General features: G+C 44.7%; 1 protein-coding gene across 5 annotated transcripts in view; it reads right to left on the bottom strand.

The window, feature by feature from the left end:
- Positions 1-2,545: 2,545 nt before the first annotated feature.
- The window catches only part of grin2ab (glutamate receptor, ionotropic, N-methyl D-aspartate 2A, b), a 139,725-nt gene continuing 129,207 nt past the window's right edge, over positions 2,546-13,063 (bottom strand). For all 5 annotated transcript variants that reach the window (XM_061680087.1, XM_061680088.1, XM_061680090.1 and 2 more), the window contains 3 exons: positions 12,681-12,867; positions 8,144-8,909; positions 2,546-6,356 (listed from right to left, as the gene is read on the bottom strand). In XM_061680087.1, coding sequence (XP_061536071.1) covers positions 5,417-6,356; positions 8,144-8,909; positions 12,681-12,867 — 1,893 coding nt within the window. In that variant the 3' untranslated portion in view covers positions 2,546-5,416. The remainder of the gene's footprint in view (positions 6,357-8,143; positions 8,910-12,680; positions 12,868-13,063) is intronic.

The following is a 13,063-nucleotide window of genomic DNA, read 5'->3' as shown; positions in this document are numbered from 1 at the left end:
CCCCGTTTAGATCCCAAGATGTCTGCTAAACTTTCTTTCAAGGTTTCCTAAAAGTGTCTTTCCTCTTTATGGATGCATATTTCCTTCATCCTCTTCATACTTACTAACGAGGTTCCCAACATTTCTATATTTATTTCCCGGTTATAAGATTTACCAGTAGGTTTCTTAGCATGGTTCCCCACATTTTCCCCTTTTCAGTTCCTGCTATGTTTACTTCGTTGTATGTCTCCTTGCATGGTTCCCAACATATTTCCTAGATTACCTTCCGAGTATGTTTCCTTGCATTGTTCCCAATATTTTCCTTAGTTCAGTTCCTGGAAAGTTTTTTGTTTCCAAGTTTATTTCCTACTATGTTTTCTACAGTGCTTCCCAACATATTTTATAGTGTAGTTCCTGGTATGTTTCAGTTTCCTTGTTTCCTTGCACGGTTCCCAAAATTTGGTGTTTTAGTTCCTAGTATGTTTCCTAGCATGGTTCCCAACATTTTTCCTAGTTCAGTTCTTGGTATGTTTCTGTTTCCTAGTTGACTTCCTAGTATGTCTCCTTGGATTGTTGCCAACATTTTTCCGAGTCTAGTTCTTGGTATGTTACAGTTTCCCAGTTCACTTCCCCGTATGTTTCCTTACAGGGTTCCCAACACATTTTGTAGTTTTGTTCCTGATATTTTTCCTGTGATGGTTCTCATCAGATTTCCTTGTTTACTCCCCATTCTGGCTCCAAGCATTGTTCCAAGATTTTTTCCTAATTATGCCTCAGTAGGTTTCCTAGCATGGATCCCAACATAAATAATAGTTTATTTCCTAGTGTGTTTCCTTGCACGATTTACAGAGTTTTTGCCACTTTAGAAGGAATCATACTGCCAATGTTTCCTAGCATGTTTTCTTCTCCCTATTTCAGTTCCTGGTATGTTTCCCAAGCATAGTTCCTCTTTCCGAGATTAGTTCCAGGTATGTTTCCAGCATGGTTCCAAGATTATTCCAAGTATACTTCTTTGTATGTTTTTTAGTTTAGCTCGTAGTTGGGTCACTCGCATAGTTTCCAGTATGTCTCTTTACTCTAAATGGGTTTCAGGGTTTTATTCCTCACATGGTTCCTAACACGTTTCTTTGCATGGTTTGTGCAGTTTTCCCTCTTTAGTTCAGAAATTGTCTTCTCACATGGTATAGTTTTATAGTTTTATTTACATGGTTTTCTGTTTCTTGATGTGGTTTATAGGGGTTTCCCACATTTACCTTGATTGTCTACTCGCATGGTTCCCAATACATTTCTTTACATGGTTTGAGATTGTTTTCCTCAATTAGCTCTTAGATTTCCCCCTTAGATGATTCCCAGTTTTTTTCTTTGCATGGCTTTCAGATGGTTTTCCTTGTTTAGCTCTGAGATTGTCTCTTTTCTCTGGTTACCTCCCACATCCCAAAAACATGCGTGGTAGGGTGATTGACGACTCTAAATTGCCCGTAAATGTGAATGTGAGTGCGAATGGCTGGCGACCAGTTCGGCTTGTACCCCGCCTCTCACCCGAAGATAGCTGGGATAGGCTCCAGCACGCCTGCGACCCTAGTGAGGATAAGCGGTCCAGACAATTGATGGATGGATGGATTGTCTCCTTGCATGGTTCCTAGTATGTTTCTTTACATAGCGTTCTGATTGTTTTCCTTGTTTAGTCTCTAGTTGTTTCCCTTAGATGATTCCCAGTATGTTTTTTGACATCATTTTCAGATTTTCTTCTCTGGTAGCTCCTGGATTGTCCCCTCACTTGATACTTTTTAAGCTGTTTTCCTCATTTACATTAGGTCCTAGATTGTCTTCTTGAAAGGTTCCCGGTATGTTTTTTTTAAAGATGATTTTCAGATTGTTTTCCTCGTTTATCTGCTAAATTTCCTCCTCAGATGATTCCATGTACATTTCTTTACATGGCTTTCAGATTGTTTCACTCGTTTAGCCCCGGGATTGTCTCCTTTTGTGGTTCTCATTATGTTTCTTTGCATGGTTTTCAGGGTTTTTCCTCCTAATATCGGTCCCAGTACGCTTGTTAACTTCGTATTTTTCTTGTTAAGGCCCCAGATGGCGTCCTTTCATGGTACCCAGTAAATTTCTTTATATGGTTTTCAGGGATTTTCCTCATTTAGCTCTTAGCTTGAACCCTCACATGGTTCTTAGTGTTTCTTCACAGGGAATACTAACACAAACAAACCAATATAAGATTAGCGTTAGTGTTCATTTTAATGCATGGTTTCCTGCTACCGTAGACCCAACATCCAATTAAAGAGACAAACGTAGAAAAATGTAACCTTTACTTATTTACACATTGTACAGAGGTATCGAGTGACAAGTCGTATGTACAGCATAACCAGTATCTTAGAAACCCCTGAACTTATACACAAGAGAGAACAACAGCACACAATCACACAGACACACACACGCACCATCGACGACCACACGCGCACACACCACCAGTCGGGATAGAACGTGTGTGTTTGTGTGTGTGCGTCCTGGTCAAAAAAAAAAAAAAAAAAAAAAAAAAGAGAAAAGAAACCACCAGAAACACGAGCACAGTCATGCAAGTAAAAAAAAAAAAAAAAAAAAAAAAAAACAAGTGTAAAAATCTCCAGTGATGGTACAAAACACACGCACACACACACAGAGTAAGTGGTGTGTGTGTGTGTTGTGTTACATGAGTGGGTCAAATGTTACGAGTGGGATGAAGGGAAGAACAGAACAGAAAAGTAGGCACACGCACACACACACAAACTTCATCCATTGTCTTACATAAATGCCTGCTCGTGTAAAACACACACACTCACGCACACACGCACACAGGAGGTGAAACAGCACAGACTCGTAGTGAAAGAGAACCTGGTGGGCGGACTTGGAACCGCGCACTCCTCATTGATTCCCAAGTGCCGAACTACCACTGACATCACAGCAGGAATCCAAATCAAATAAATCAAAAAACGCTCACACCAGAATCTAAAACATGCCAGTTTATCATCATAAGAATAGAAAGTTGCCATTGAAATGAAGCATCAGTAACCTTCAAATCCAACCAAACCAAAACAACTAAAAATGCCTGTACATAACTGTAATACTATTGCAACCTGATATTGTGCATATTACTCACACGAGGCCATTTTGGATGTGTGCAGCCACGACATGAGATCGTACACAACAATATGTGTGTGTGTGTGTGTGTGCGTGTGTGTCTGTGAGCTTAAGAGAGGGGGAAACAGCTTTTGACATCAAAATTCTGGTTCACACCCTCAAATGTCCTCATTCAAGTTAAATGTATACTGTATATGTATATTGTCAGCTGGTCCAGTCTTGTAGCTGTGTCCCTACTGAGGGGCAGCATCCTTTGCAGGGTGCATTTCAAGGCAGATGACACCTTGAGAAGGTTGTTCTAATTGGAAGAAGGCTGCATTTGAAGGCTGATGACATTGTTACGCCAAGTAAAGGTTGCCCCTAATCTAAGGTTGATGTCATAACACCACACAAAGGTTGACCCAAATCACGAGTTACTTTCAATGCATCCTACAGAGGTTGCATTTGAAGGTTTATCATGTTGTAAAACCATGCGAACATTGTCGGAATTGGAAGAATGCTGCATTTGAAGAACTATGCTGAGGCTGTCCCAAACCAAAGGCTTCTTCGAACAAATCCTTAGCAGGCCACATCTCAAGGCCCACAACACCATAATGGTATGCAAATGCTGTCCCAAATTCAAGTGAAGCCTTTGAAGGGCACATTTGAAGGAAGATGTTTGAAGGCATATGACATCTTAACACCATGCGTAGGCTGTCTTGACTGGATTTCTCCTTTAAATACATCACTGTGAGTTTGCATTTGAAGGCAGACGGCCTAATTACAGGCATCCTGAGGAGGCTGCGTTTGACAGTTGATTATGTAATCAAACATCACATGAAGGTTGTACTATCAGAAGGCTCCTTCAAATTGCCTCCTAAGGATGGCATCATGACACGGCACAAAGCCTATCCCCAATTAAAGGCTTTTTTACATACAACTTAAGGAGTACACATTTGAAGGCATCATAATGCCACATCAAGGCTGTCCTAAATCAAACGCAGCCTCTAAATGACGCATTTGTAAGTAATGTCATAACACCACGCAAACGTTGTCCCAAATCATGGGCTCCTTGAAATACATCCTTCAAGGCTGCATTTGAAGGCACAATGAATTCATAACACCATGCCAAGGTTGTCCTAACTGAAAAACCCTTTTTTAAATGCATCCTTCAGAGTTTACATTTGATGGCAGTTGGCATCTTAACACCATGTGTAGGCTATTTCAAATCAAATACAGCCTCTGAAGGATGGATTTGAAGACACATGACATCGTCACACCACACAAAGTCTTCTTTCACCTTTTTTTTTTTTTTCACCTCACAAGTTCACGTAGGCCATACCCTCAGACCCTCAATTGGGACACAGCTGTCTGTGTGTGCGCGGGTGTCTGTTTGTGTGCGTGTAAACCATCCACGTGATCCTAGGCTCCGACACAGTGTTATTTTTTGAAAAAATCCATGTGATGTACAGTATGTGTGCGTTCATCTTGCGGGACCTTTCCATTGAGACTCGAAGTGAAAATATTTTTGAAAAATAGTGACTTTTGAATCCACAGCTAATCTATAACTCTACCAGGCCTACGCACATTCGCACGCACGTGTAAGAATGAAGCTGCTAAAAAGGAATATGACACTGTACTCGTTAGCTAACACTCGCCGCCACAGCCCCCCCCCCCAAAAAAAAAGAAAAGAAAGAGAAAAACATCAACTCCAGCGAATTGTGTGAGTATCAAAAAGTGTTTGTTTTTGGTTTGTGTTTGGTGGCAGGTTAGAAAATGTACAAAGTGCACAAAGGCTAAACTAACTCACTGCATCGACAGACATACACACACTTTGTGTGGACGCATGTGTGTGCATATGTGTGCATGTACGCATATATGACCCTGCATATGTGTCACGCAGAGCCATTAAGGAAGCATGCAAGTGTGTGACCTGAAGGCTAGGAGCTAAGAGAGGAAGGAAGCTAGGATGCTAAATGCTATATATGTGTGTGTGTGTGTGTGTGTGTACGTGTACGCGCATGTTTGGAATGTTCAATTGGCTGACATCAACATCATCAAACAGTCTTTCCCAATGTGTGTGTTTGTATGTGTTGGGGCGTTTAGACCCTGGAACACACAGCCGCACCCCATTGTGGAGTCCGTCCGTAGGTTCGATTCCTGGGTTGTGGGTCTGTGTGTGCTCATACAAGACACAAAAAATGGAGGGCCGGAGGGGGGAGAGGGTTGGTTGCTCCCCATATCCCATGAAGGCTGGTGAGAGGGGCGAGGGGCAGTGTGTCCAGAATTGTGTGTGTGTGTGTGTGTGTGTGTGAGTGACAGGTACTGGCGAGTCTCACACATCAGATTCGATGCTGGGCATGCGTCGGTATAGGCGGGGCCGGTTGCCACCGGCGCTGGAAGCTCGCGGCGCTGTCACGTAGCTCATGGGCTGGGCAGCGGCGGGCGGCACCATGTAGGCCACCACGGGGGGCTCCTGTTGTGGGTAGAACACCTGCTGGTCCACGTGGTGGTTGGCGTGGTGGCCTCCGTGGTTGCCCAGGGTGAGTGAGAGCGGCAGGCGCTGCTTGTAGATTGGTCGGGTGGCGGTCTGGGTGACGGTATGAGCGTGAGCGGCTGACTCCCGCTGCGCCGTGCCGGGGGACGACTGGAGGAAGGGATTGTGCGAGGGCCGGTCGGGGAAGAGGCTCTTGGAACGGCGGGGCAGGGGCAGAGGTGCATCTAAGCTGTGGTGGTGGGAGGGAGACGGTGAGGGGGGACTACGGCCACTGAAGGGGCGGTCTGAGCGCATTGTGAGCACGTTGGCGTAGGCGCCCTCATCCAGGGTCATCTCCCGGTCCCTGTCAGATAGGTTCAGGCCCCGCAGTTGGGTGACACCATCCGGAAGCACGTTCTCGTACGAGTGCTGGCGACTCAGTTGCAAATGCTGCGCCACAGGTGAGGAAGCTGCGGTCAGGGCAGACGGCGAGCAGGGTGCTGGCTCGAAGTGGCTGACCAGGTCATCGCCCTCACCCACCATGCCCAGCTGGCTCTGGGGCAGGAAGTGAGCGAACATGTCGGTGGCATGAGAGTAGTTCAGGTGGTCCTCGCTGATGTCGTACAGGTTGCCCAGATGGGCGCAGGCGTCACAGCGGGCCTGTGGGGGGCGCACCGTGTATAGGCCCGAGTAGCTGCTTAGCTTTGTCAGGCAGGAGCGGCAGTAGCCTGGGCGTACGCCCTGTGAGCCAACGGCCGAACCAGGGGTCTCGAAGGAACCGCTAGACTTATCCTTTGCACTGGCGGGAGAGGAAACACACCAAAAATTAGAACAGGAAGTGTGTATACCGTAGACATATAGACATACACGCCTCATTAAGTGGGCTGTCTTAGCATTGAGTGAAGGTTTGAGTCGCCAGTGAAGGTTGTAGTCCAGAAAGATAGTTCTAGTCCTGTGAAAAAGGTATTTATTCTGAAAGAAGGTTTTAGTCTCGAGAGAAGGTTCTAGTACCCAGAGAAAGTTCGAGTCCAGAGACAAGGTTTTAGCCAAAAGGGAAGGGGCTAGTCTGTACCTTTTAATCTGATGATTGTAAATGTTTACTTCTTATATACTGAGGATTTACTGTACATGAGGTACCCACCAAACAAATGAGAGAATGTTCTGTTCCCAAGATAAGTTTTAGTCGTGAGAGAACGTGTCTAGGTTACCTTGTGGTCCAGTGAGAAGCTTCTAGTCCCAGTGACAGTTCTTGTAGTGAAAAAATGTCTAGTTCCAAGAGAAAATAATATGGTCTAAAGAAATTATAGTCAGCGAAAAGGCATTAGTCCCCAGAGAGAAGGGTCTTGTCCCCAAGTGGAGATACTAGTCCACATAAAAGTTGTAGTACCCAGAGAGAAGGTTGTAGTCACCAGAGGCAAGGTTCTAGTCTCCAAGAGGAGATACTAGTCTAGAGAGAAGATTCTATTCTCCAGGGTGGTACCAATTTCTAGAGAAGGTTCTAGTCCTTAGAGAGGTGTCTAGTCACAAGGAAGGTTTTAGTCTGGAATAAAATGTACTGGTTCCAAAAGAAGGTTCTAGTTTCGAGAGAAGGTTCTGGGCCAAAGAGAAAGTTCTATCCATCCATCCATTTTCTGAGCCGCTTCTCCTCACTAGGGTCGCGGGAGTGCTGGAGCCTATCCCAGCTCTCATCGGGCAGGAGGCGGGGTACACCCTGAACTGGTTGCCAGCCAATCGCAGGGCACATACAAACAAACAACCATTCGCACTCACATTCACACCTATGGGCTATTTAGAGTTGTCAATTAACCTACCATGTTTTTGGGATGTGGGAGGAAACCGGAGTGCCCGGAGAAAACCCACGCATGCACGGGGAGAACATGCAAACTCCACACAGGGGGGGCCGGGGATTGAATCCCGGTCCTCAGAACTATGAGGCAGATGCTCTAACCAGTCGCCCACCGTGCCGCCAGAGAAAGTTCTTGTCCAGAAAAAAGTACTAGTCTGTCATTTTTAATCTGATCTTTTCCTTTCGGCTTGTCCCTTTAGGGGTCGCCACAGCGCGTCATCCTTTTCCATGTAAGCCGGTCTCCTGCATCCTCCTCTCGAACACCAACTGCCATCATGTCTTCCCTCACTACATCCATCAACCTTCTTTTTGGTCTTCCTCTAGCTCTCTTGCCTGGCAGCTCCATCCTCATCTTCCTTCTACCAATATACTCACTATTTATAAATGTTTAATCCTTCTATGTTTAGGATACAGGGAAAGGAAGTTTTACTCTCAAGAATTATTCTAGTCCTGAGATTAGGTCCTTATTTCAAGGGAAGGGTCTAGTCCTGAGAGTAGAGGTTATAGTCTTGAGAGAAAGTTGTAGTCCCGAGAGAAGGTAAGGTTCTCATGTAAAGGTTTGTATGTATGTTCATAATGTTTTCATGAGTCTTTACAGGCAGGTTCAGTATGCATGTAACAGTGTTACTGTGTGGATAAATATTGAAACATTAAAAATATGACTTGTCATAATGACCAGATCCTGCAATGTAGATGTGACACGTGGGGTTTCTGACAAAAGAGCACTAACATTTAATTACCTGCTGTGAGCATAGGTGCTGTACTTCTTGTCCTTCATGGAGTGCAGGTCGGCCTCCGCGCTGTGGCTGTGGTGCAGCAAGGTGGCGCTCAACTGCAGGATGGGTGCATCCCCCTTGTGCGAGTAAGTGCCATCGGGGGAGAACACGTCTGGCGGGTACGGCTGCTCATCGCTACCCCCATGGCTGTCACGCTGGTAGGGTGGCCCTGACTGCAGGCTGGCCTGATCGGAGTCGATGGAGTAGATCTTGGACCCGCTGCTGCCCCCTCCGCCAACACCCCTCTTTCTCAACTGGTTAACAGACTTGAACCCGCTCCTCGCTGCCATTGGATCTGAGTCTTTGTGTGACGCGGGACGGCTGGAGCACTCTGAGATGTCTGAGTGGGGCGGGGGCGGCGGCTCTTCGGGGAGATAGCGCTGGCTCTTCATAGCCGGGGGTGCCATGGTGGTTGCGGTCGGGCTGGGGCCGCCGCTGGGGACCGCCCCGCCGGGCTGTGTCTTCAGGGTCTCCACGCTTTTCTTCCACAGGGCACGGGGTTTGGATGGCGGGCCTCCGGTGCAGGTCTTGCCGTTGTCGTTGGTGATGGACAGCTGTGGCTTGTTGGTGGGGCTGGTCTGGTGGGCGGATGCCTTCTGCAGGGCCGGGAAAGGCGCCGCGTTGTTCAGGAGGTTCTTGTGGCGGCCGGACAGAGATAGGAAAGCCTGCGGACCACTGGCGTTGCTATAGAGACCGGGACCCTTTGGAGTGAGGCTCTGCAGCGAGTTACCTAGGAGATGAGGAGAGGTGGTGAGTGTGTGTTAGAGAGAATGCGTGTGTAATTGTGTGTTTGTGTACACCCACGCCCCCTCTAATGTGTTCCATAATCAATTTGAAACCATAACCCTTTCTTGAACCACTAATTTAAAAACCTAAGACAGGCTTGAACCCATAACTTGAAACACTTACCTTGATTTGAAAGCTAAACCAAGTCTCTAAATCTAAATGGATACCTTAATACATGTTTGAAACCCTAACGTTGTCTTGAAATAACAACACAAGCTTGAAAACCTACACTGAAAGCGAAATCCTTGTTTAAAACCCTACCTCTGGCTTGAAATACTACTTTGAAACTATAACCCTGGCTTGAAAACCTAACCCAAGCTTGAAACTAGGATGTTCAATACCACTTTTTTCCAGACCTATACCAGTACAAATATTCACTCATGAGTATTCATTGATACCGATACCACTAGTACTTTTGATACATACAATTTCAATTAACACAATGACATAATTGTGAATAGAGACCTTTCATTCTTTCTGATATACAGTACATGATGATTTGCCAATGTGTCAAACTGCCACAGTGTAGCGCTAACTACTGGCGAGGAGGACTTACTCGATGTCAGATATCTTTCCCTTAGGTACCAGTGTCTGGTACTGGCAGCCTTCACAAGTACCCGGTACCTTAAATTAAGTATTGGCCCAATACATGGTATTGGTACTCGCCAACCCCTACGTTAAGCCATAATTTCAAACCCTAACCATGGCTTGAAACATTAATATAAAACCCTAACTCTTGTTTGATACCATAACCAAGAATTGACACCCTACTTTGAAACCCTAACCTTTGTTTGAAACCTTATGGAGCGAGTTACCTAGGGGATGGGGAGAGTAGATAAAGGTTGTTACAAGGGTGTTACAAAAGCAATGGAATGTCCACTTTTTGCTTCCGGCTGGGTTTCAAAACCATCCAGAATGTTACTTGTCACTCAGTTGGCATGTCTTACTCTACTCTATGCGACTTGCGTTTCTCATCAACAATAGTAGAATGAACCCCCACATATTTGCCATTCAGCATTCGCCAAGTCACAGATTTCTAATTCAGCCTAAAACCCAACTTTTGCAACCCTAGCCTTGTCTTGAAACCCTAACCTTTGATGGTAACCCACGAAGGTTGAATCAAGGCAACTTGACTGATCTTGTTTGTAGATGATGTTACACCTTGTAACGAATATCACCAACTCCAAAAAGACACCCCATCCTCCCTTCTCTAGACCAAGAGAAGTAACTCAACAACCCGGACCCACTACTGGGTGCAACGACCAAAAGCCAGAAGGTCTGGGCTGACTTAATAAGCAAAAACTTGGTAAATCGTATTTGCAAGCCACAAGCTGGTGGCCCAAAGAGAAGTCGTCCCTTTTGAAGGTTCCATCATCAACGACAACAAAAGGACCCCTGGAATCTTGGGATAGACAAACTGTTGATGCAAAGCTTAAGCTCATATCTTGGTGTGTTTTCTTATATTGCAGACGGCGAAATGTGACTTTATAACTGATGTCTGTTAAGCTGTGCTACTTGCTCCCTGGCATTCCTTCTCCCTTTTATGAGCAAATATATGGAACAATAGTCTTAGAGTGGCGATAAAGATGATAAGTTTAAAATTAGACAATAAGTCAAGTTTAGATTCAAATGAATGACAATTCACGACAAAGTTATTTTCTGTACCTTAAGACTAGATGAGATACAAGAGAAAGGTTTATTCACCCCAAATTCTTTTTCTGGAAATCTAGCACACAAAGAAACATCTGTACCCATCATAAACACGGGTGGGTCCACCCCTCGCCTTCTTATTTGTCTCCCGGGAAGTTTAAAAGAAGAAGCTCTTGGCCTGCCTTGGAGAGGTTTTATTGCTGTTCTGGTTCCTGACCTCTCTGGGTGCGCGGTTTCGACCGAGCTAGCGCGCAGCATCCTTCCCTGCCGCTTCAAACCGTGAGTCAGACTTTGCTATTTACCTAATTAAGTAGTCTCACAAATCTCACCCTTGGCCCATTAAAGTAATTAGTAATGGCAGGTAAGTGTGTCATGCCTCGCTATTTGCCTCACCTTTCATAGGTAGAATATACAGTAGAGTTTCCTCACTTTTCCATTTGATTGCATTTTACTCTGCACTTTACTCTTTACTCTACTTAGATTAGAAATTAAACCTTAAAAAATACATGGACTATATTCTTTGTGTTTCTTGAATCAAAGATTTGAACCTCTAAAGTTGGAGAATTACCCAAAATTCATTAGTGCAGCACCCCTTCCAAAATAACTGATATATCGAGGTTTTGTCATTGCTTGGACCTGGTCATAACGAACAAAGCAATGTGGTGCCAATTTTAACGATAAAGATTGTATACTAGGTAATGCCAACATTTAGTTTCAATTTATGTGACTAGTGGTCACGGGAGGTACTATGGCGGTCCCATTCGTGATCTTACAACAATTTAAATCCATTTATTGAATAACCGATTCACTCTACAAACATTAATCTGAAAGAGTTCTTCAGGACAAAATTTTCAGTGTGGAATCCCTCTATTGCCTTGGTGGGTATGTTCCCTAGGAGTGGTCAAACATAAAGTGTTGTTTTTGCCCAATGTGGTTAGTGGAACGACCTTCCAGCATAGCAATCGGTCGTTCCCTTGTCTTCTGGTAAAACAGCTCATTAGGGCAACTCTTCTCGTTGAACATGCCGATCTTTGAGGAGAGCGATGACAGGACATTGTCATAGGCAGACGATAGGTGATGCCTCAAATCTTGATGACTGATAATCAACAGAGACTTGTAACCTTAATTTTGACCCTAATTTAAAACCTTAGTCCTGGTTTGAAGCCCTAATTTGAAACCTTAACTTTGTCTTGAAACTACAACAAAGGCTTGCTTACCCTAACCCTTTTTTTAAAACCTCATTTTAAACACAAATTTGAAACACTGACGCTAGTTTTAAACCCTAACCCAGTCTTAAAATCGGTATTTAAAACCCTAACCCTGGACTGAAATCCTAATCTGAAACCCTGACATTGTCTTGAAACCATAACACAGGCTTACTCACCCTAACTCTTGTTTGAAACCCTAATTTGAACTTTTAACCATTGTTGGAAACACTAACCCTGGATTGAAACCTAATTGGAAACCCTAACACAGGTTTGAAACCATACTTAGAAACCATAGCCCTTGTTTGAAACCCTAACCCAGTTTTGAAATCATAATTTAAAAGCCTAATTCTGTCTTGAACCCCTAATTTGAAACCATAACACAGACTTATTCACCCTGACTCTTGTTTGAAACCTTAATCCTTGTTTGAAACCCTAACCCAGACTTGCAATCCTACTTTAAAACCCTAAACCCTTGTTTGAAAGACCCCTACCCAGTCTTAAAACTCTAATTTGAAACCCTTATCTCTTCTTCAAATCATACCACAAGCTCACTTACCCTTATTTGAAACACTTTTGAAAGTTTGAATCACTACCCTAACGCTACTTTGAAACTCTACCTCGTTTGAAACCCTAACCCTATTTTCAAACCCTACCTAGAAACCTTAACCCAAGCTTGGCAATCCTTTTCTAAATTCCTAACCCTAGCTCAAAACCCTAATTTGAAACCCTAACCTTTTTTTGATACCCTAACTCAGCAATGAAACCATCATTTAAAACAGTACGCTTGGTTTGAAGCCCTACTTTGACTCGTCAATGTCAATTTTTGTAAGCGAGGCGAGCGAGCACACGTGTGAGACCTTTTCCCGTCATGACATCGAGGATGCTGCTGGGCTGCAGCAGCACCGTGTTGCGTTTGGGCGACGCCATGGCGATGGACTTGGCCGACTTGAGCAGGTGCAGCATGTTGGCCTGAGGGCTGAAGTCCAGCTCTGGCGCCTTCTTCTTCATGTCGATATGCACGCCGTGGATGCAGCTCCAGATGCCCTAAAAGAAGAAGAAGAAGAAGAAAAAAAGACTTTTTGGACTCTCTCAGGGTTTAATTGAGGCGATGATGTCAGTGCACGACGCCCTTGAGTGCAAGGAGATGTTCCTCCTCCAGACACTTAACCTCCACGCTGTCACACACACGCCCCACTGTTTTTGTAAAACACGATGTGTGAAACGTTGCTCGTCTGGAATA

The sequence above is a fragment of the Phycodurus eques genome, chromosome 6 (assembly GCF_024500275.1).
Source record: "Phycodurus eques isolate BA_2022a chromosome 6, UOR_Pequ_1.1, whole genome shotgun sequence".
NCBI classification, from domain to species: Eukaryota; Metazoa; Chordata; class Actinopteri; order Syngnathiformes; family Syngnathidae; genus Phycodurus; species Phycodurus eques.
Note: the sequence above shows the minus strand (reverse complement) of the source record. Positions and strands in the feature narration are given on the sequence as shown.